Source organism: Cherax quadricarinatus, chromosome 61 (assembly GCF_038502225.1).
Source record: "Cherax quadricarinatus isolate ZL_2023a chromosome 61, ASM3850222v1, whole genome shotgun sequence".
NCBI classification, from domain to species: Eukaryota; Metazoa; Arthropoda; class Malacostraca; order Decapoda; family Parastacidae; genus Cherax; species Cherax quadricarinatus.
Genome location: NC_091352.1, coordinates 13128940 through 13154543, shown reverse-complemented (window position 1 = coordinate 13154543; position 25604 = coordinate 13128940). Strand labels below are relative to the sequence as shown.

The following is a 25604-nucleotide window of genomic DNA, read 5'->3' as shown; positions in this document are numbered from 1 at the left end:
TTGTAAGAAGCAACTAAAATCTTGGCAGCATGGGGCTAATAACCCCTTCTGGTGTATAAATTACTAAATTTAAAAAGAAGAAAAACTTTACGTTTCTTCTCTTTTGGTCACCCTGCCTTGTGGGAAATGGCTGTTGTTTAAAATAATTATAATACTAATAATAATTTAATCAATGTGCCCCTTAATTTAATAATTTTTATTTCAATGCACTAATCTAACTTCATTCGTCTGTCCTAATTCACATATTCTCCACTATACAATTTTTTTTCAACTCCATGGTCATCTCCCGCCAAGGCAGGGTAACCTAAAAAAAGATAACACGTTCACCATTATTCACTCAATTGCCATCTTTTCACAACTGTGTTGACATCACAGTTAGATTACCTTCCGATTATACAAATGCTCAAATATAATACGTAATGGAATTTGGCTTTGATAACCTATGCCAATAATACTATGGATAAAATGCATCCAAATTCCTGATGACCCTTTTCTTTGACTGCATTAAAACTACCAACACTAAATACTTTACTACCCTTTCCAACACTTTTCATTATGTATACTTAGTATCAAAAATGTACGTTTCCCATTCTCTGTTTTTTCCCTTGCAATATTTTTTTTTCCATTTTCATGAAAGTGAAGGTTCAATCACAAAATTCTTCAACTACTACATCTGATACATTAAAACTGAAGAGTGATAAATGCCTTGGGTAAAATTTTATATGAGAATGAGAAAGTCTACATCAAAACTTGGCATTTTAAGGTAGGATGTAGTGGCACGCATTCAATGAAGTTCTGAGTAGTAGAAGTGAGCAACAAAAAAAAAAAAAATGAAAAAGGGGTGAGAGCTTAGGTAAGCAAGGAGACAAAAGGACAAAAGATGTATCCTCTAGAACAGTGGTTCCCACCTTTTTTTTGAATCATGCCCCACCTCAACACCTCAAAAAATTTGATGTCCCCCTGATATAAAAACAAATTTGAGTGTTTAAAAGATATAATACTGGGTAAAAATACAATACAGCAAAATTACATTTATTTTAGTAACTTACCAACCTCAAGTTTAGACTCATCAAAACTGAGAATCTCATGTTAGTGAGATCCTCGAGCTTCATGTTTACTACATATGGTTTTGATTCCAGGCATTAATTTAGTTTAAGTTTCTAGTCTCCTAGTTTTGTGATATCAAGTCAGTTTCAAAGTTAAATTATTTACAGCACTAAAACCACATTCCATCAAATATGAAGAGGGAAATGATAATAATAACAATTCTTACCAAATAAGATGAATTTGGGTATATCGTCGTTGGCTCGTCACAAAGCCACATTATGGTTCCTTTTACTTTTAATAAAGTTTTAAGACTCATCATTTTGTAAATGAGACAGTTTGTTTTGGTACTTCATGGTCACTTCAGACGGATCCACTAGCAATGGCTGAATTAGCCAAGATGGAAAATCTATTTCTTTAAGATCAGAAAATCTGCCATTAAAAACACAGGTCAGTATTTTCAAATGATCCACAATGACAAGTGCAGCAGCAGCAGCAGCAGCACTCACCCTGCACTTATTTAGCCAATACAACTGGATAAATCTGTTTGCAGAAATATTCTTTTGACATAATTCCAGATATGTAATGAAGCCAAATATCTTGGCTTTCGAATCAACAAGGGTCATACTTGCTTCCTGAAGTTGCTTATTTAACATATTCTGTTTTAAGTCACTGAGAATATCAAATACAGTGGTACCTCGGGATACAAACAACTCAAAACTCAAACAATTATGTAAGTGTTTTTATGCAAGCACTTTTGTAAGTATATTTTTGGGGGTCTGAAACAGATTAATCTAATTTACATTATTCCTTATGGGAACAAATTCGTTCGGTATCGGCACTCGAGCAGCCTTCTGGAAAGAAATAAGTTCATATCCCGAGGTACCACTGTAGTTCTATGAATCTTTTCAAACAGTTGCTCTTTGACATTACATTAGCATAAAGCAATATTCTCACATGGTCTGCGTTCTTACCCTCACAAAGCTGTTTGAAGAGACGTCCACATTTAGTATTAGCTTTCATGATGTTGATACATCTTATTACCGAATTCAGTATCTCATTTAGAACAAGTGAAATGCTTTTGACAACTAAATTTTCTCTGAATTATACAGTAAACAAGCAGCATTTCTAGATTATTATCTGGTCTTGAGTCCTGGAGGTGGGAAGTACAATGCCTACACTTTAAAGGAGGGGTTTGGGAAATTGGCTGTTTGGAGTGACATCTAAACTGTTGTAACTGAGTTCCTCTGCAAAGACAGTGATTATGTGTCAATGATGGTGAAAGTACTGAATGATAGTAAAAGTGTTTCTTTTTTTGTTTTTGGTTACCCTGCCTTGGTGGGAGATGGCTATCACGTTAAAAATAAATAAAATAAATATCTATTAAAAAATAAAACAATTTATATACATAAATATATTATACACTCTTATATAGGTATAGAGTATGAATCCTGCTGCGAGGAGGAGGCTGGAGGCAGTGGAGATGTATTGTCCAAGGGTAGTGTGTGGTGTAAATATTATGCAGGGAATTCGAAGTGTGGAAATTAGGAGGAGGTGTGGAGTCACTAAAAGTATTATTCAGAGGGTTGAAGAGGGATTGTTGAAGTGGTTCAGTCATTTAGAGAGGCTGGAGCAAAACAGGATAGCTTGGAGGGTGTATAAATCTGTAGAGAGGAGAGGAGAAGTATGGGTTGTCCTAGGAAAGGATGAAGGGAGGGGGTAAAAGAGGTTCTGTGAGCAAGGAGCCTGGACATGCAGCAGGAATGTGTGAATGTGTTAGATAGGAGTGAACGGAGACGAATGGATTTTGGAACCTGATGAGCTCTTGGAGTGTGAGCAGGGTAATATTTTATGAAGGAATTCAGGGAAACCCGTTAGCCGGACTTAAGTCTTGGAGGTGGGAAGTACAATGCCTGCACTTTAGAAGAGGTTTGGGATATTGGCTGTTTAGAGTAACATCTAAACTGTCATATCTGGGGTCTTCTGCAGAAACAGTGATTATCTGTGAATGATGGTGAAAGTGTTTTTCTTTTTTGGGTCACCTTGTGTCAGTGGGAGACTGATATGTTAAAAAAAAAAATTATATGAAGAAGAGAGCAAGTTGTCACCTTATTCAAATGATACAAGGAGTGAAAGCAAAAATGAAAATGAAAATATACATTTTACCAAAGTACTATATTTTGATGCACAGTTTGAGGGGTGGAATTTTTTCAGTTCAGTTTCATTTTCACTATCTGTGTCATTTGAAGAAGCTGACAATTCATTCCTCTTCATCAGTAAATAATGAATCAAGACACTTCTTCATCTAAAACTCTATTTGTACCTTATTCTCAGACATTTCATCAGAGATAAACTGTAAAATATTGTCACTGAAGTCTCTCTTTTAGGACTTACGTGTATGCACAGAGATTACACAATAAGATTGCACAAAAGAATTGCCACTTAGTATTGTTAAACTCAGTTTAGCAAAATATAAAGTATAATTCTCCAAGTAATATACAGTGGACCCTCAGTTAATGGTGGCATCGGCTAATGGCAAAATCAGTTAGCGGCACATTTTTGTGTCAAAATATTGGCTCGGCTAACGCCCAAGAACTCGGTTAAGGGCATTCGTCCTGAACGTGTCCGCACAGCCTGAGCCGCAACCACCCGTCCACTCCATGCAGTGTGCCATTGTTTACAAGCCAGTGAGGACAATTCCATGTGTACATGCGACATATTTTGTATTATTCCATTGTTTTTAGTGCTTGTAACTGCTAAATATGCCACCATGGGCCCAAAGAAAGCTTCTGTGGTAAAGAAGGAAAGAAGCACAATAGAATTCAAGAAAAAAACTCGTAGCAAAGTACCAAAATGGAGGAGGAAGAGAGGGGAGAATGTGCCTTCTGCAGTGATTCAGTGATTCTACGACATGTACGATCCTAAAGCAGCAGGTACTGATAAAGGCTATAGTGCCAGCCAGCGATAAAGTGTAGAATTAACAGTGTAGCAAGTAAGTGATAGAAAAACGACACGAAAGTAACTCTCCAATGTTGTTGGATGTGTATAGGGCCGCTGAACGTATGCCGCCCTGCTACACATCTACCACCACCTTAAACCTCTGCCAACATCTCCTCCATCAAACTAACTAATTAAACTAACATCTCCTCCAAGGTAAGTGTAAATATAAAAGTGTAAGTATAAAAGTAAATATAAGTGTAAATATAAAAGGACCCCAATGGAAATACGTAAGTCCCTCTGACTTCTTTGGGTTAACCTAGGTACTTTACACACATGAAGCTCTGTATGATAATCTATGTATGTAACTGCATCTGTGTATACCTGAATAAACTTACTTACTTATTTATAAATTAAAATGTAAATCTTTCTTATTTATAAATTACATACATTAAGTGTGAACAGTGGTGGTGGGTTCTGCTGCTGCCTCACCACCACCACCACTATGTACGGCTTCTCTCAGTGGCCCTGAGAGGTCCTTCCTGCCTGACAAATTTACTGACGTTCTTCAATAGAACATTTGAGGTAGTAGACAGTGATAAAGAATATATTATTTATTTGGATTTTAGTAAAGCCTTCAATAAAGTACCTCATAAGAAAGAGACTCTTAAGAAAAGTGGCAGCTCATGGTATAGGAGGTAAAGTTCTAGCATGGATAGAGGCACGGCTTACCAATAGAAAGCAGAGTGTTTCCATTAATGGGGTTAAATCTGAATGGGGATTATTCACTAGTGGTGTTCCACAAGGTTCAGTTTTAGGCCCTCTCTTGTTCATAATTTACATTAATGACCTTGATGAAGGGATTACGAGTGACATGAGCATATTTGCTGATGATACAAAGATAGGCCATATGATTCACTCTGAGGAGAACAGCAATGAATTTCAGGAGGATTTGGACAAATTAATGCCTTGGTCTGAAAAATGGCAGATGTAGTTCAATATGGATAAGTACAGTGGTCCCTCAATAATCGTCCATAATCCGTTCCTGGAAGTGGGACTATTATCGAAATGGACGATTTACGAATCAATTTTCCCCATAAGAAATAATGTAAATTCAATTAATCCGTTCCTGACACCCAGAAGTATTAAAACAAAAATTTTTTTTACTTGAAATATAGATGTAGTACATAAACAATACAGTGGCACATGATGAATTAAACATTAACAGAATAACACTTACCTTTATTGGCAATTCTTCTTTGTGTATGGAAGACTGGAGAAGGAGATTGATTGGATGAATTACTGTTTGGAAGGGGAATCCCCTTCCATCAACACCTTGGGTACCAATTGCTTTTCTGGGGTTACTTCTCTTCTCTGTTTCTTAATGCCACTAGCACCACCTTGAGAGTCACTGGAGTCCTGTCTCGCAAAAAAACTGTCCAGAGAGCTCTGTTTCTGGCGTCTCTTTAAAACTTCCCTAAAATGGGCCAAGACTCTGTCACTGTACAAGTTGCCGATATGGCTTGCAACATCCTTCTCTGGGTGATGTTTCTCCATAAATCTTTCCATCCTACCCCACATTTCAAAAATCTCCTTAATTTCTGAAGAAGGCACTTTCTTCCATCTCTCTTCCTCCTCCTCTGCAGCAAGATTCAGAGCTGCCATCTGTTGCTGTTACTGCTGAAGCTCTTGCAGCTCCTCAGTGGTTAGCTCTTTGTTGTGGTCCTCCACCAACTCTTCCACATCCTCCAAACTCACATCCAACCCCATGGAAGCCCCCAGTGCCACAATGGATTTAACAACTGACATAGGCTCATCAGGGTCAGCCCCAAACCCTTCAAAATCCCTCTTGTGGACACAATCTGGCCACAATTTTCTCCAAGCAGAGTTCGAAGTCCTGGTAGTCACTCTCTCCCAAGCCTTACCTATAAGGCTTACACAATGGAGAATACTGAAATGTTCTTTCCAAAAATCTCGTAGGGTCAAGTGAGTGTCTGAGGTCACATTCAAGCACCTTTCAAACATTGCTTTGGTGTAGAGTTTTTTAAAGCTTGCAATGACCTGCTGGTCCATGGGTTGGAGGAGAGGAGTGGTATTTGGGGGCAAGAACTTTACCGTGATGAACCCAAACTCCTTCAGAATTAGGTCATCCAAGTTTGGAGGATGAGCAGGTGCATTGTCCATTACTAGGAGGCACTTGAGATCCAATTTCTTTTCCAGGAGGTAATTCTTCACACTAGGGCCAAACACTTCATTGAACCACTCTACAAAAATTTCCCTCGTGACCCATGCCTTACTATTAGATTTCCAAAAAACACACAATTTACTCTTCATAACATTGTTTTTCCTGAACACTCTGGGATTTTCAGAATGGTACACTAGTAACGGCTTCACTTTGAAATCCCCACTAGCATTAGCACAGAACATTAGCGTCAGCCTGTCTTTCATAGGCTTGTGCCCTGGCATTGCCTTTTCCTCTTGTGTAATGAAGGTCCTCTTTAGCATTTTCTTCCAAAAGAGGCCTGTTTCGTCACAATTGAACACTTGTTCAGGTTTCAGTCCTTCACTGTTTATGTACTCCTGGAATTCATGCACATATTTTTCAGCCGCCTTGTGGTCCGAACTGGCAGCCTCACCATGGCTTACCACATTGTGTATGCCAGTACGCTTCTTAAATCTCTCAAACCAGCCTTTGCTAGCCTTAAATTCATTCACATCATCACTAGTTGCAGGCAATTTCTTTACCAAATCGTCATGCAACTGCCTAGCCTTTTCACAAATAAGCGACGTCATAAGACTGTCTCCTGCTAATTGTTTCTCATTTATCCACACCAATAATAACTTCTCAACATCTTCGAGTACTGGTGATCTCATTTTGTCAGCATATTTACCCCCTTTGCAACAACAGCATCCTTGATTTCCTTTTTCTTGGCTATGATGGAAGATATGGTTGTACAGGATTTGTTATACATCCTGGCCAGTTCGCCCACACGTACGCCACTATCATATTGTTCAATGATGTTTTTCTTAAATTCAATCGCATTTCTCACCTTCTTTACCAAAGGCTTGGCACTAGGAGCTTTCTTTGGAGCCATGGTAGCTTATTTAGCACTTAAATAACTTGCAAGCACTAAAATAAATGAAATATTATGAAATATTTCACTGGAGCACGTGAGGGGACAGTCGCTCACTGGTAAACAATGGCACACTGGCTGAGAAGGAAAGGCCGAGGCAGCTCGAGGCCGCTCAGACCGTGCGTACGCGTCCGGAACGAAGGACTATTAGCGAGTTACCGGACCATTTCCGAGCCAATATTTTGACGAAAAAACAGGACTATTTCCGAAATGGACGACTTTCAGGCCGGACGATTATTGAGGGACCACTGTAATGAAAATAACCCTCGAAGCTATAAAGTAGAGCTTGATCATAATTTGAAAAAGACTTGGGAGTCATGGTAAGCAGAAATCTAAAGCCAAGACAGCAGTGCCTAAGTGTGCACAACAAGGCTAACAGATTACCAGGATTTATCTCAAGAAGTATAAGTAATAGAAGTCCAAAAGTTATTTTACAGCACTATACATCACTAGCGAGGCCTCATTTAGATTATGCCGCTCAGTTTTGGTCTCCTTACTACAGGATGGATATAGACTCAATGGAGAACATACAGAGAAGAACGGCTACAATGATTTACTGTGTAAGGAGTCTCCCATATTAAAATAGACTTAAAGCCTTAAATCTCCACTTTCTGGAGAGACGTAGAATGAGGAGAGATATCACTGAAGTGTATAAGTGGATGACGGGCATAAACAAAGGAGATACTAATAAAGTACTGAGGGTGTCGAACCAGGTAAGAACCAGAAACAATGGATTTAAGCTGGATAAATTTAGATTTAGAAAGGACATAGGTAAGTACTGGTTTTCTAACAGAGTTGTGGATGCATGGAACAATCTTCCCAGCAGGGCGATCGAGGCTAGGACCTTGGGTAGCTTTAAAAAGAGATTGGACAAATATATGAGTGGGAGGGGCTGGGTTTGATTGGTGTCATTGGGTATGGGAGTAAATTCTTGGGTAGTTTAGGGTAGAGGTCATTTTGACCTCCGTCAGCTGTCCATTCCCAATTTTCAGAGGTCCTACTTTTTCCTTCACCTTCATCCTATACACTTGAAAGAACCCCTTTGGATTGGTCTTTGATTCATTAGCAACTCTAATTTCATAGTCACATTTAGCCTTTCCAATCCCCTTTTTTACTTCTCTTTTCAGCCGAACATACTGGTCAGTAAGGTTAACCTCTCCTCTTCTGATGAGTCTATAAATTCCCCTTTTCTCCCCTAAAAGATGCTTTAGCTTCCTGTTAACCCATTTGGGATCATTATTATTAGACCTAATTTCTCTCTGGGGAATGTATATACTCTTAGCATGGTGTACATTATTAAGAAAAAAATCACAAAAACAGATTCTTTCGTAATCATAAGTATGATCATCGTCAATTGAATCATTAGCTAGATAACCCCAATAGAGATTAGACAGGTGTTCCCTAAGTCCACTACAATCAGTAGAATGAAAATCAGGGATTTTTACCGTATTATCGTTATTCTTGTATTCCCAGTTAATGCTAAAAGTAATGGATTTGTGATCACTTGCGCCAAGCTCTTCAGTGATCTCGAGATTATTTACCTGGAGGTTACCTGGAGGTTATTCCGGGGATCAACGCCCCCGCGGCCCGGTCCATGACCAGGCCTATTTACGAGTGTTTCCTTATTTGACAAGACTAGGTTGAGCAAATTATTACCCCTGGTAGGCTTCAGAAAACAGTCCTGAACTGTTTCCATAAAGTCACTGGACTCCAGATTACCGGTCAAAGAAGTCCACTCAATTTGACTAAAGTTAAAATCCCCTACTATCATTATGGTAGTGTGTCTAGAAGCCCTAACAATTTTGTATCAGAGAAGTCTCCCTCTATCGTGATCCAAGCCTGGAGGTCGGTATATTACACCTAGAATTTGTTTTTCTTGACCTTCTACAAAATCTAACCAAACAGATTCTGTTACTAGTCCATCTATTTTTACACTTGTTTTTATGCAACAATTAATATTTTCTCGTACATATAATGCAACTCCTCCCCCCTTCCCATTACATCCATCCACATGGAACAACTTAAACCCTTGAATGTTCCACTCAGCAATCATATCCCGACTCTTTAAATCATACCACGTTTCAGTTATTGCAATGACATCAAAGTTCCCAGCACACACTACAAAATGTAGTTCATTAATCTTATTTCTTGCACTTCGACTGTTACCATAAAATACCATCATATGTTTTTTCTTCTGCACATTTTTCCTATTCACCTTTGCTCTTACACAATTTCTAAAATTATCATTACCCAGCGTTACTCCATGACTGTTATTATTAGGATTCATAATATCAAAGCCTATGTCAATACATCCATACTCATTATTTTTCATTTCTAAACCCATACATCTAATTAATCCTAGTTTAAAGTCCTAATAATCCCCTCAACTGAACTAGCAAGAAAACCCACACCTGCCCTGGATAAGTGAACCCCATCCATGACATACATGTCATTTCGGCCATAGAAGTTGTCCCAGTTGTCAATGAATGGTACTGCATTATCCTTACAGTGTTTGTCCAGTCAACAATTAATACCAATTGCTCTGGACAACCATTCATTTCCAACACCCCTTCTTGGCAAAATGCCACATATAATAGGGTACCCTCCTCCTCCTCCTTCCTAATTATGTCTATTGCTGTCCTGAACCTTCCAACTAAATCCTCACTTCTATGCTTGCCTACATCATTGCCTCCAGCACTGAGGCAGATAATAGGATTGATCCCATTACCATTCATGATGTTGTCACGCTGCTAACAATATCCTCCATGCAAGTCTCCAGGAAAGCAAACCCTCTGTCTCTTACTCCTATCCTTCAAGCAGAAAGCGCAACCATATATACCTAACCTGACTATCCCCAAAACAACTTTTTACTTTCCTTGGTGTCGTTCGTCATGGTGTTCCCAGTAGTCGATGCACATTCGTCAGGTAACACGGAGAATGCATTAGATGTTTCCACAACAGTCTCTTTCTTCATCATCATTTCTACCTTTCCTTTCGTCTTCTTGATCATCAACTTCGTTCCATGCTGTCCAGCCACTGTACAGGTTCCCTTCTTTACCTGAGGATTCACAACAGGAGGACTACTACGAATCCTCTTGTTTTCCTCAGTCAACTGCGATATCTCTATCTTCGCTACCCTCAATTCCTCCTTAAGCTGCTAGTAAAGTTGCTCGATGGAGAGCATCTTGGTTCAGTCCACAGAGAGTACACTAGACACATCCTCACTGGTCACCACTGAGCTAAGTACAGGTCACCACTGGAGTTTAGTACAGGTCACCACTGAGCTAAGTACAGGTCACCACTCGAGCTAAGTACATATATGTATTGTATATACATATATGTACATACAATATGTATATGTGTTTTATGATTGTTCATGGTTCAATGGGTTAAAGAAGCAATATTGTATTAGATTTCCCTACAATATATTGGGGAGAGGTTTTTACAAAGCAAGTGTTATAAGAAGAGCAGAGTATATGGAGAGTAAAAGAAAGGTGAAGAGAGTGGTGAGAGAGTGCAAAAGGAGAGCAGATGATAGAGTGGGAGAGGCACTGTCAAGAAATTTTAATGAAAATAAGAAAAAATCTTGGAGTTAAACAAGTTAAGAAAGCCTAGGGAAAGTATGGATTTGTCAGTTAAAAACAGAGTAGAGGAGTTAGTAGATGGGGAGAGGGAGGTATTAGGTAGATGGCGAGAATATTTTGAGGAACTTTTAAATGTTGAGGAAGAAAGGAAGGCGGTAATTTCATGCACTGGCCAGGGAGGTATACCATCTTTTAGGAGTGAAGAAGAGCAGAATGTAAGTGTGGTGGAGGTACGTGAGGCATTACGTAGAATGAAAGGGGGTAAAGCAGCTGGAACTGATGGGATCATGACAGAAATGTTAAAAGCAGGGGGGGGGGATATAGTGTTGCAGTGGTTGGTACTTTTGTTTAATAAATGTATGAAAGAGGGGAAGGTACCTAGGGATTGGCGGAGAGCATGTATAATCCCTTTATATAAAAAGAAAGGGGACAAAAGAGATTGTAAAAATTATAGAGGAATAAGTTTACTGAGTATACCAGGAAAAGTATACGGTAGGGTTATAATTGAAAGAATTAGAGGTAAGACAGAATGTAGGATTGCGGATGAGCAGGGAGGATTCAGAGTGGGTAGGGGATGTGTAGATCAAGTGTTTACATTGAAGTATATATATGTGAACAGTATTTAGATAAAGGTAGGGAAGTTTTTATTGCATTTATGGATTTAGAAAAGGCATATGATAGAGTGGATAGAGGAGCAATGTGGCAGATGTTGCAAGTATATGGAATAGGTGGTAAATTACTAAATACTGTTAAAGAGTTTTTATGAGGATAGTGAGGCTCAGGTTAGGGTGTGTAGAAGAAAGGGAGAATACTTCCTGGTAAAAGTAGGTCTTAGACAGGGATGTGTAATGTCACCATGGTTGTTTAATATATTTATAGATGGGGTTGTAAAAGAAGTAAATGCTAGGGTGTTCGGGAGAGGGGTGGGATTAAATTATGGGGAATCAAATTCAAAATGGGAATTGACACAGATACTTTTTGCTGATGATACTGTGTTTATGGGAGATTCTAAAGAAAAATTGCCAAGGTTAGTGGATGAGTTTGGGAATGTGTGTAATGGTAGAAAGTTGAAAGTGAACATAGAAAAGAGTAAGGTGATGAGGGTATTGAATGATTTAGATAAAGAAAAATTGGATATCAAATTGGGGAGGAGGAGTATGGAAGAAGTGAATGTTTTCAGATACTTGGGAGTTGACGTGTCGGCGGATGGATTTATGAAGGATGAGGTTAATCATAGAATAGATGAAGGAAAAAAGATGAGTGGTGCGTTGAGGTACATGTGGAGTCAAAAAACGCTATCAATGGAGGCAAAGAAGGGAATGTATGAAAGTATAGTGGTACCAACACTCTTATATGGATGTGAAGCTTGGGTGGTAAATGCAGCAGCGAGGAGACGGTTGGAGGCAGTGGAGACGTCCTGTCTAAGGGCAATGTGTGGTGTAAATTTTATGCAGAAAATTCGGAGTGTGGAAATTAGGAGAAGGTGTGGAGTTAATAAAAGCATTAGTCAGAGGGCAGAAGAGGGGTTGTTGAGGTGGTTTGGTCATTTAGAGAGAATGGATCAAAGTAGAATGACATGGAAAGCATATAAATCTATAGGGGAAGGAAGGACGGGTAGGGGTCGTCCTCGAAACGGTTGGACAGAGGGGGTAAAGGAGGTTTTGTGGGCGAGGGGCTTGGACTTCCAGCAAGCGTGCGTGAGCGTGTTAGATAGGAGTGAATGGAGACGAATGATACTTGGGACCTGACGATCTGTTGGAGTGTGAGCAGGGTAATATTTAGTGAAGGGATTCAGGGAAACCAGTTATCTTCAAATAGTCGGACTTGAGTCCTGGAAATGGGAAGTACAATGCCTACACTTTAAAGGAGGGGTTTGGGATATTGGCAGTTTGGAGGGATATGTTGTGTATCTTTATACCAATATGCTTCTAAACTGTTGTATTCTGAGCACCTCTGCAAAAACAGTGATAATGTGTGAGTGTGGTGAAAGTGTTGAATGATGATGAAAGCATTTTCTTTTTGGGGATTTTCTTTCTTTTTTGGGTCACCCTGCCTCGGTGGGAGACGGCCGACTTGTTGAAAAAAAAAAAATTGGAGTGAGTTAAGCAAGTTAATAAAGCCTAGGGAACGAATGGATTTGTCAGTTAAAAACGAGTAGAAGAGTTAGTAGATGGCGAGAGGAGGTATTGTGTAGATGGCAGGAATATTTTAAAGAACTTTTAAATGTTGATGAAGAGAGGGAGGCAGTAATTTCATGCATTGGCCAAAGAAGTATACCATTTTTTAGGAGTGAGAAAGAGCAGGATGTGAGTGTGGGGGAGGTGTGTGAGGCATTATGTAGAATGAAAGGGGGAAAAGCAGCTGGAACTAATGGGATCATGACAAAAATGTTAAAAGCAGGGGGGGATATAGTGTTGGAGTGGTTGGTATTTTTGTTTAATAAATGCATGAAAGAGGGGAAGGTACCTAGGGATTGGCGGAGAGCATGTATAGTCCCTTTATATAAAGGGAAGGGGGACAAAAGAGATTGTAAAAATTATAGAGGGATAAGTTTACTGAGTATACCAGGAAAAGTGTACGGTAAGGTTATAATTGAAAGAATTAGAGGTAAGACATAATGTAGGACTGCAGATGAGCAAGGAGGTTTTAGAGTGGGTAGGGGATGTGTAGATCAAGTGTTTACATTGAACCATATATGTGAGCAGTATTTAGATAAAGGTAGGGAAGGTTTCATTGTATTTATGGATTTAGAAAAGGCATATGATAGAGTGGATAGGGAAGCAATGTGGCAGATGTTGCAAGTATATGGAATATGTGGTAAGTTACTAAATGCTGCAAATAGTTTTTATGAGGATAGTGAGGCTCAGGTTAGGGTGTGTAGAAGAGAGGGAGACTACTTCCCGGTAAATGTAGGTCTTAGACAGGGATGTGTAATGTCACCATGGTTGTTTAATATTTTTATAGATGGGGTTGTAAAAGAAGTAAATGCTAAGGTGCTCGGAAGAAGGGTGGGATTAAATTATGGGGAATCAAATACAAAATGGGAATTGACACAGTTACTTTTTGCTGATGATACTGTGCTTATGGGAGATTCAAAAGAAAAATTGCGAAGGTTAATGGACGAGTTTGGAAGTGTGTGTAAAGGTAAGAAGTTGAAAGTGAACATACAAAAGAGTAAGGTGATGAGGGTATCAAATGATTTAGATAAGCAAAAATTGGATATCAAATTGGAGAGGAGGAGTATGGAAGAAGTGAATCTTTTCAGATATTTGGGAGTTGACGTGTCGGCGGATGGATTTATGAAGGATGAGGTTATTCATAGAAGTGATGAAGAAAAAAAAGTGAGTGGTGTGTTGAGATATGTATATGTGGAGACAAAGAAACGTAATCTATGGAGGCAAAGCAGGGAATGTACGAAAGTATAGTGGTACCAACACTCTTACATGGGTGTGAAGCTTGGTTTGTAAATGCTGCAGCGAGGAGATGGTTGGAGGCAGTGGAGACGTCCTGTCTAAGGGCAATGCGTGGTGTAAATATTATGCAGAAAATTCGGAGTGTGGAAATTATGAGAAGGTCTGGAGTTAATAAAAGTATTAGTCAGAGGGCTGAAGAGGGGTTGTTGAGGTGGTTTGGTCATTTAGAGAGAACGGATCAAAGTAGAATGACATGGAGAGAGTATAAATCTGTAGGGGAAGGAAGGTGGGGTAGGGGTCATCCTCAAAAAGGTTGGAGGGAGGGGGTAAAGGAGGTTTTGTGGGCGAGGGGCTTGGGCTTCCAGCAAGCGTGGGTGAGCGTGTTAGATAGGAGTGAATGGAGACAAATGGTATTTGGGACCTGACGAGCTGTTGGAGTGTGAGCAAGGTAATATTTAGTGAAGGGATTCAGGGAAACCGGTTATTTTCATATAGCCGGACTCGAGTCCTGGAAATGGGAAGTACAATGCCTGCACTTTAAAGGAGGGGTTTGGGATATTGGCAGTTTGGAGGGACATGTTGTGTATCTTTATATATATATGCTTCTAAGCTGTTGTATTCTGAGCACCTCTGCAAAAACAGTGATTATGTGTGAGTGAGGTGAAAGTGTTGAATGATGATTAAAGTATTTTCTTTTTGGGGATTTTTTCTTTCTTTTTGGGTCACCCTGCCTCAGTGGGAGATAGCCGACTTGTTAAAAAAAAAATATTGGGGCACCAAACATTCGCGATTTTTCAACATTCACGAGGCTCTTGATCCCCTAATCCTTGCGAATGTTGGAGATCTGCATATAAAATATTTATGTATAAATTTATACTATTACAGTGGACCCTCGGTTACCAGCCATTCCTGTTATCAGCCAACTCGGTGATCAGCCTTTATTTCGGTGATCGGCTGTTTCGCATGTGCCCGTCTGCCGGCTGGAGCTGCTTGTGCGTCAGTTTGGCTGTCTCGGTGTGTGAGGAAGCTTCTGCTCATATATCCAAACATTTTGCTTGTTTTCCATTGTTTTTTGTAGTTTTTTGCAGTGCAATTGCGAAATAAGTAACCATGGCTCCAAAGAAAGTTCCTGAAAAAGTTCCTGTGGTAAAGAAAGTGAGGAACACCATGGAATTTAAGTGTGAAGTGTAGCAGGCATGCAGGGAGTGTAGCAGACATGCAGGAGTGTAGCAGGGATGCAGGGAGTGTAGCAGGGATGCAGTGTGTGTAGCAGGCATGCAGGGAGTGAAGCAGGCATGCAGGGAGTGTAGGAGGCATGCAGGGAGTGTAGGAGGCATACAGGGAGTGTAGCAGGCATGCAGGGAGTGTAGCAGGCATGCAGGGAGTGTAGCAGGCATGCAGGGAGTGTAGCAGGCATGCAGGAAGTGTAGCAGGCATGCAGGAAGTGTAGCAGGCATGCAGGATAGCAGGATATATAGCAGGCATGCAGGGAGTGAAGCAGGCATGCAGGGAGTGAAGCAGGCATGCAGGGAGTGAAGCAGGCATGCAGGGAGTGAAGCAGGCATGCAGTGAGTGTAGCAGACATGCTGGAAGTGTACCAGGCATTCCAGAAGCCAGGATTAGTCTTCAATAAAGGTATGTAATATTGATTTAATTGTTAAAATACAGTGGACCCCCGCATAACGTTGGCATCGCATAGTGTTAAATCCGCATAGTGATACATTTTATTACTAAAATTTTGCCTCGCATAGTGATAAAAAATTCGCTCAACGCGATTCGTCCGAGACACGTCCATGCGGCCTGAGCCAGCCTCACTTGTTCTGCCAGTGGCATTGTTTACAAGCCAGCCTCCGTGGTAACATTCAAGCATACAATCGGAACATTTCGTATTATTACAGCCTTTTTATAGTGATTTCACCTGAAAAATGTGACCATGGGCCCCAAGAAAGCTTCTAGTGCCAACCCTACAGGAATAAGGGTGAGAATTACTATGGAGATGAAGAAAGAGATCATTGCTAAGTATGAAAGTGGAGTGCGTGTCTCCGAGCTGGCCAGGTTGTATAGTAAACCCCAATCAACCATCGCTTCTATTGTGTCCAAGAGAACGGCAATCAAGGAAGCTGTTCTTGCCAAAGGTTTAACTGTGCTTTCGAAACAGAGATCGCAAGTGATAGAAGATGTTGAAAGACTGTTATTGGTGTGGATAAACGAAAAACAGATAGCAGGCGATAGCATCTCTCAAGCGATCATAAGTGAAAAGGCTAGGAAGTTGCATGAGGATTTAATTAGAAAAATGCCTGCAACTAGTGGTGATGCGAGTGAATTTAAGGCCAGCTAAGGTTGGTTTGAGAGATTTAAGAGGCGTAGTGGCATACATAGTGTGATAAGGCATGGTGAGGCTGCCAGTTCGGACCAAAAAGCAGCTGAAAAATATGTGCATGAATTCAAGGAGTACATAGACAGTGAAGGACTGAAACCTGAACAAGTGTTTAATTGTGACAAAACAGGCCTGTTTTGGAAGAAAATGCCAAGCAGGACCTACATTAATCAGGAGGAAAAGGAACTCCCAGGACATAAGCCTATGAAAGACAGGCTTACTTTTCTCATGTGTGCCAATGCTAGTGGTGATTGCAAAGTGAAGCCTTTATTAGGGTATCACTCTGAAACTCCCAGAGCGTTCAGGCAAAAGAATATCCTCAAGGCTAATTTGTGTGTGCTGTGGAGGGCAAACAATAAGGCATGGGTCACTAGGGACTTTTTCTATGACTGGTTACACCAAGCATTTGCCCCCACTGTGAAAAATTACCTAACTGAAAAGAAATTAGACCTTAAGTGTCTCCTGGTGTTAGACAATGCCCCTGGTCATCCTACAGACTTGGGAGAGCGACTTTGTGGGGACATGAGCTTCATTAAGGTGAAGTTTTTGCCTCCTAATACCACTCCACTCCTGCTGCCCATGGACCAGCAGGTTATTGCAAACTTCAAAAAACTGTACACAAAAGCTCTGTTTGAAAGGTGCTTTGTAGTGACCTCAGAAACTCAATTGACTCTAAGAGAGTTTTGGAGAGAGCACTTTAATATCCTCAATTGTGTAAACCTTATAGGTAAGGCTTGGGAGGGAGTGACTAAGAGGACCTTGAACTCTGCTTGGAAGAAACTGTGGCCAGAATGTGTAGACCAAAGGGATTCTGAAGGATTTGAGGCTAACCCTGAGAATCCTATGCCAGTTGAGGAATCAATTGTGGCATTGGGGAAGTCCTTGGGGTTGGAGGTTAGTGGGGAGGATGTGGAAGAGTTGGTGGAGGAGGACAATGAAGAACTAACCACTGATGAGCTGCTAGATCAACTTCAACAGCAAGAGGCCACACCTGAGGAAATTGCTTCGGAGGAGGGGAGAGAGAAATTGAAGAAGTTGCCTACTTCAAAGATTAAGGAAATCTGTGCAAAGTGGCTTGAAGTGCAAACCTTCATGGATGAAAATCACCCTCAGACAGCTATTGCAAGCCATGCTGGTGACTATTACACTGACACTGTTGTGAAACACTTTAGGAAAGTCATAAAGGAACGAGAGGTACAGGCCACTATGGACAGATATGTTGTGCGACAGAAGTCCAGTCAGTGACTCTGAAGCTGGTCCTAGTGGCATTAAAAGAAGAAGGGAAGCAAACCCGGAAAAGGACTTGACACCTCAAGTCCTAATGGAAGGGGATTCCCCTTCTAAACACTAAAACCATCCAGTCTCCCCTCCTCCCATCCCATCAATCATCACCACATCTTCAATAAAGGTAAGTGTCATATAACTGCATGTTTTCTTAAGTTTGTGTGTGTTTTTTTTTTTTGCCAACAAGTCGGCCGTCTCCCACCGAGGCAGGGTGACCCAAAAAAGAAAGAAAATCCCCAAAAAGAAAATACTTTCATCATCATTCAACACTTCCACCACACTCACACATTATCACTGTTTTTGCAGAGGTGCTCAGAATACAACAGTTTAGAAGCATATACGTATAAAGATACACAACATATCCCTCCAAACTGCCAATATCCCAAACCCCTCCTTTAAAGTGCAGGCATTGTACTTCCCATTTCCAGGACTCAAGTCCGACTATATGAAAATAACCGGTTTCCCTGAATCCCTTCACTAAATATTACCCTGCTCACACTCCAACAGATCGTCAGGTCCCAAGTATCATTCATCTCCATTCACTCCTATCTAACACGCTCATGCACGCTTGCTGGAAGTCCAAGCCCCTCGCCCACAAAACCTCCTTTACCCCCTCTTTCCAACCCTTTCGAGGACAACCCCTACCCCTCCTTCCTTCCCCTATAGATTTATATGCTTTCCATGTCATTCTACTTTGATCCATTCTCTCTAAATGACCAAACCACCTCAACAACCCCTCTTCTGCCTTCTGACTAATGCTTTTATTAACTCCACACCTTCTCCTAATTTCCACACTCCGAATTTTCTGCATAATATTTACACCACACATTGCCCTTAGACAGGACATCTCCACTGCCTCCAACCGTCTCCTCCCTGCTGAATTTACCACCCAAGCTTCACATCCATGTAAGTGTGTTGGTACTACTATACTTTCATACATTCCCTTCTTTGCCTCCATAGGTAACGTTTTTTGACTCCACATATACCTCAACGCACCACTCACCTTTTTTCCCTCATCAATTCTATGATTAACCTCATCCTTCATAAATCCATCCGCTGACACGTCAACTCCCAAGTATCTGAAAACATTCACTTCTTCCATACTCCTCCTCCCCAATTTGATATCCAATTTTTCTTTATCTAAATCATTTGATACCCTCATCACCTTACTCTTTTCTATGTTCACTTTCAACTTTCTACATTTACACACATTCTCAAACTCATCCACTAACCTTTGCAATTTTTCTTTAGAATCTCCCATAAGCACAGTATCATCAGCAAAAAGTAACTGTGTCAATTCCCATTTTGAATTTGATTCCCCATAATTTAATCCCACCCCTCTCCCGAACACCCTAGCATTTACTTCTTTTACAACCCCATCTATAAATATATTAAACAACCATGGTGACATTACACATCCCTGTCTAAGACCTACTTTTACCGGGAAGTATTTTCCCTCTCTTCTACACACCCTAACCTGAGCCTCACTATCCTCATAAAAACTCTTAACAGCATTTAGTAACTTACCACCTATTCCATATACTTGCAACATCTGCCACATTAAAATTAATATTTCATGTGGTAAAAATTTTTTTTTTCATACTTTTGGGTATCTTGCACGGATTAATTTGATTTCCATTATTTCTTATGGGGAAAATTAATTCGCATAACGATAATTTCGCATAACATTGAGCTCTCAGGAACGGATTAATAGCGTTATGCGGGGGTCCACTGTAATTATTTTTTTGTGAATATTTTTGTCTGGAACGGATTAATTGTATTTACATTAATTCTTACAGGAAACATTATTTCGGTTTTTGGCCATTTTGATTTTAGGCCAAGCTTCTGGAACGGATTACAGCTGATAACTAGGGGTCCACTGTATAACACTTTCAAACTGCACCCCAAAACATTCAAAATTGCCCCCTTGAGGGAAGTAAACCCTACATTGGCAATCACTGTTCTACGAAATTTGCAGCCTATAGTTGAATGAACTCCAGTGCCAGCAAACTTAAAATCTTCCAATTACTTCATCCTAGATTGCAGACAAAGCACAGCAGATAGCCAAGAACCCTCAGGAAAATACCAACAACAGCTAAAATATCACTTTACCTACTGGAAGTATGGCTGACATTACCCTGACTCTAAAACACAGCATCTTAGCCCATACATGAAATGACCAGATCACAGCTCAGAAGCATGTACAAGATCCCATGAGGAGTGTATAACAGATATAACATTGATGAAATATCACGAAGCCTACACACCAGAATCCTCAAACATAAATACATAGTGGACCCTCGGTTTTCGTCATTAATCCATTCCAGAGAGATTGGCGAAAACTGAAACCATTTTCTCCTAAAGAAATAATGTAAATCCAATTAATCCATTCCAAGCACCCAAAAGTATTAACAAAAAATTTTTTTTTTTTTTAGGTTAAGCATAGATTTGCATGCAGAAAAGAATGAACATTCAACATGACACTTACCTTTATTGAAGACTCTTGGGTATGGATCACAGGGAGAAGGGGAGAGGGAAGATAGGGTATTCTTTAGAAGGGGAATCCCCCTCCATAAGGACTCTAGGTACCAAGTCCTTATCTGGGGTCACTTCTCTTCTTTGTCTTTTACTGCCACTAAGACTAGCTTGAGTCACTGGACCTCTGTCGTACAAAAAGTTGGTCCAGAGAGCTCTGTTTCCGATGTCTCTTTAAAATTTCCCTAAAATGGGACATGGCATTGTCATTGTAAAAGTTGCCAGCACGGATTGCAACAACCTTCTCAGGGTGATGTTCCTCCACAAATGTTTGCACCCTACTCCACATTACACAAACCACTACCACCATCACAACCACCACCACCCTCTACCACCATCACAACCACTACCACCTCTACCACCATTAAAACCACTACCACCCCCTACCACCATCACAACCACTACCACCCTCTACCACCATTAAAACCACTACCACCCTCTACCACCATCACAACCACTACCACCCTCTACCACCATCACAACCACTACTACCCTCTACCACCATCACACCCACTACCACCATCACTACCACACACTACCACCATCACAACCACTACCACCCTCCACCACCATCACAACCACTAACACCCTCTACCACCATCACTACCACCCTCTACCACCACCACTTTTGTATTTTTCTACAATCTTTTCCTTCAATTCTACGGTGTTTCTCACTTTCTTTACCAAAGGACTGGCACTAGGAGCTTTTTTTGGGCTCATGGTGGCTTATTTAGCCTTCACACACAATCAACAAGTGTCAAAAAAATGGATTACAAAATGTTTCGTATGACCCTGCAGGATATGTTCACTCACCGAGAAACGACACAACACTGCCTGAGAACGTGTGTGGGAGGCGGCTTTGTGTGTGCACTGGGCATTGGACAGGTTCTGTACCACTGATGAAAATGGAGGAAATTGACGAAAACGGAGGAAATATTTTGACAAAAAAAAGTCGGTGAAAACTGAAATCGGCGATAACAGAGATCAACGAAAAGGGAGGATCAATTGTACATAAAAAATCGGCGATAACAGAGATCAACGAAACGGGAGGGTCAATTGTACATTTAAAACCACACAATCTGAACAAAGCCTTTTATATGAAGACAGCCAAAAACCTGGAAGACATGTTCCCAATAAAGTCATACAGACCTCCAACACAACAGAATCGAGGTGCAATTAGCATTGCCAAACCGTTGTCTAAAGTCAACATGCAAGGACAAATCCAACAGGTGAAGTAATAACCACTCACATACTACAGGTGATGCTGATATCCACTGAAATACCAGCCACAGATGACACCTGTCCTCACTTCTTCACCTCTATATGTCCTGTCTCTTTACTCCTTCCTTGAATTAATAAAGCCTACTGTGTTAGATAATTGCTGTCTATAATGAAGTCCTCTGCACCAAGCATCTTTCTACCATACCACAGACTGTTAATCTGACACAAGGTTGAGTAATATTTTATCTAGGTATCAATGATCTTTACAACAGATTTACAATACTTAGTTGTAACCCATTCATTTCTTCTGCCATCATTACATTTAAGGGGCTTTTTTTTTTTTTTTTTTAAGATGTGTGTGTTAAACTGCCATGGAATATGTGAAATTGAATCGAATTGAAAAGACGTAACACAAGAACAGGAAAGATAATAGTCGGAGGGTAAAAGAACACAGGATGAAAGCGAAAAAGAAATTATTTGAAGGTGATGAGGCGATACAGCAATGGAATGTGCACTACTAAAAGAGCTGATGTCATCAAATGATATATATGGGAATGGCAGTTCATAGGGAATATGAAAAATAAAACTGACCATACACAAACAGCTTGATGACTTCAATCCTCATCGAAGGAATAATGAAAATCAAGTGCACACATGCTGCCTTCAGGATTTCATTTCTAAAGGTCTCTTCTTTGCTGGAAAGAAAATGGTACTTTCAACATAAGAGTAAAACAGAAATACACAACAAGATTACGGTGTAAACTTTTTAAAAAATTTATTTTATTTATTGAAACACTTACCTATTATGGCCTAATATATATGACCGTGGTAAATCAAAATCATCATCTTGTTCTAGAAATTCTGATAATGAAGGTTTCGGTCTTTTTGGTCTGCAGACTAATACTGAAGTGGTTGGTGTTCGCCGCGTGGGTCCACTGCGGGAAAAGGCAAATCCAGCTGGCATAGCTACCAAGTCTTGTGGATTTCCTGCATAAGAGCCATCATAACACTCATTGAGTGCAACATCAATTCGTGCTCCTTTAGGATGTGGCTGAAAAAGAAAGGACGAAATACAAGCAAAAAGAAAAAAATATACAGATTATCTATTATGAACTGGCATATGTCCTGGTCTGTTACCCACAGAAGCACTAGCTAGGAAAAAAAAAAAAAAAAAAAAAAAAGACTAGCCTTACCATGCATGATTCTTGTACTACATCGGCTGGTGGTATCCTATATTTTCTACTAATCCAAACTGCCTTCTTAATTACTGTTTCTCAAATTCATACCTGGTATATGCCTTTCTGCCTTCTGTTTCTTCCCTCTTGTGCCTTCACTTTATTTGCTAGACTTAATGCTTTCTTTCACAGTGCAAGGAAGGAGCAACAATTTCATTTAAGCAATAAACTAACATGAATGTGTCCAGGTGCTCTCCAAACGCCTTTATACCTAGAGGCATTTTATGTATGGGGATTCCTTATTTGGCCATCCTATTAAAAAAAGTAAATTTCCTGACAAAAAAAAAAAATCACATATACAACATCTTTTATATGAACCAAAGTATTGGAACATTTCCTTGGATTCTTCCACTGATACATTCTATGTACTGCATAATGATCATACACCACATATCCAATCTTCCTCTCCATCTGATTTAACTCTTTAGCTGATTGTGCCATAGTACTATGCATTAGAGTTCACAGGCTCTTCCGTAGTATTACGTGATGAGCTCAGCTTACTCAGATAAGCTGTGAGTGGTAAACTGGGGCCTAGATTTGAGAGAATGGGTCAATGTAGTAAGTATGCATCATATAAAAAGAATCCTGCAACACGCAGTGCATGAGAAAAAATTGTGACCGTGTTTTCGGTTTCAAACAGCAACTTTGTGGTGTATTTTTGTATGGTTTTTATGGTTGTATTCTCGGTATAATTTGATAGAATGGAAGATATATTACAGAAATAGAGATGATTTTGATTGGTTGTAGGACTGAAAATACCTAGAAATTGAGCTCAAATTAGCAGAAATGATCGATTTTTGCCAATGTTCAAGGGTCAACAAATCATGTCAAGTGTCCAATACATGTCAACTGGTGGGTCTAATGTGTGTTCACAAATGTGCTGATATTATTTATATAATTATTACAATATTGCATAACAGTAAATCTTCTATTTTTTGTGAATAAAAAATACAAATGGAATTCATGTATAAAGCCTGGAAACATAACTAATGAACAGAGGAAATGTTATTTTAGTGCCAGAATGCCTGCACTGTTTATTCTGGACCCTGTTTTAAAATTGGAATATTTTTGAAATTTGAGTGACAATGGCCAAATTACCAATTTCTGATCAATTTATTTGGTAGCTGAAATAGTTGATTGGGTGATTTCTTGTACTCAATCAAAAAATGGAAGACATACTAGCAAAACAGCTAAGAATTTGGCCAACTGGAAGAATGTAATTGACCTCAAGTAGGACTCAAAGTGAGTAAAAAATCACCAATGCATAAATATTGCTGATATAGCAACATTTGCAAAAAGATTAATTTCGCAAATTTTTTATCAAATTTCATATTTTTGTTTTATTAACATCAAAAAAAAAAAAAAAGATTCTTTACCATTTCATAAGAATTTTTTTTTTTTTTTTCAATTCTTGAAGTGTGAACAAGTTTCAGATTGGGGTCTGGACAACGAAAGGGTTGATGTTTCATCTTCTTAGTTAAACCACCAAGTATTTCCAATCATGCTACACACACACTACAACACTGTTATATATACACAAGTTACTTTACTGTATACCTGGGGTATACCTGGAGAGGGTTTCGAGGGTCAACACCCCCGCAGCCCGGTCTGTGACCAGGCCTCATGGTGGATCAGGGCCTGATCAACTAGGCTGTTACTGTTGGCCGCACACAACCCAACGTACGAACCACAGCCCAGCTGGTCAGGTACTGACTTTAGGTGCCAGTCCAGTGCCTTCTTGAAGACAGCCAGGGGTCTATTGGTAATCCCCCTTATGTATGCTGGGAGGCAGTTAAACAGCCTTGGGCCCCTGACACTTATTCTGTTGTCTCTTATCGTGCTAGTGGCACCCCTGCTTTTCACTGGGGGGATGTTGCACTATCTGCCGAGTCTTTTGCTTTCACAGGAAGTGATTTTCGTGTGCAAGTTTGGTACTAATCCCTCTAGGATTTTCCAAGTGTATATAACCATGTATCTCTCCCACCTGCATTCTAGGGAGTACAGGTTGAGGAACTTCAAGAGTTCCCAGTAATTGAGGTTTCATCGCAGTTATGTGCGCCATGGTCTCTGTACACTTTCTAGGTCAGCAATTTCACCTGCCTTGAAAGGTGCTGTTAGTGTGCAGTAATATTCCAGCCTAGATAGAACAAGTGACCTTAAGAGTGTCATCACAGGCTTGGCATCCCTAGTTTTGAAGGCTATCATTATCCATCCTGTCATTTTTCTAGCAGATGTGATTGATACAGTGTTATGGTGAGGTGAGATCCTCTGACATGATCACTCCCTGGTCTTTTAAATTAGTTTTTTGCTCTACTGTGTGGTGGGAATTTGTTTTATACTCTGATATAGTTTTAATTTCCTCACGTTTTCCATACTGTGTGGTGGGAATTTGTTTTATACTCTGATATAGTTTTAATTTCCTCACGTTTTCCATATTGGAGTAATTGAAATTTCTCATCATTGAACTTCATGTTGTTTTCTGCAGCCCATTTAAATATTTGGTTGATGTCCGCCTGGAGCTTTGCAGTGTCTTCAATAGAGGACACTCATGCAAATTCGGGTGTTATCTGCAAAGGAAGACAGTGTTGTACCTTTGAAGAGTTTCGAGTTTGACTACTCTCAGAGCCCAGCCATGGGCTTGGCTTGTCTGGTGCTTGCCTGATCAACCAGGCTGTTGTTGCTGGAGGTCCGCTGCCCCACATATCCATCACAGCCTGGTTGATCTGGTACCTGGTTAGCAAAGAAATGAAATTTTGATTTTCATTTGATTCTGATTTTATGGATTGGGCTGGGTTTTGAAATGAGCTGAGGTAGGATAACAGCTCTTAGCCTGTAAAACT

The 25604-nt window shown here is 40.0% G+C and overlaps 1 protein-coding gene across 7 annotated transcripts in view; it reads right to left on the bottom strand.

The window, feature by feature from the left end:
• The window catches only part of Su(z)12 (Polycomb protein Su(z)12), a 235063-nt gene that overhangs the window by 31605 nt on the left and 177854 nt on the right, over positions 1-25604 (bottom strand). For all 7 annotated transcript variants that reach the window (XM_053791982.2, XM_070098232.1, XM_053791985.2 and 4 more), the window contains one exon: positions 22330-22580. In XM_053791982.2, coding sequence (XP_053647957.1) covers positions 22330-22580 — 251 coding nt within the window. The remainder of the gene's footprint in view (positions 1-22329; positions 22581-25604) is intronic.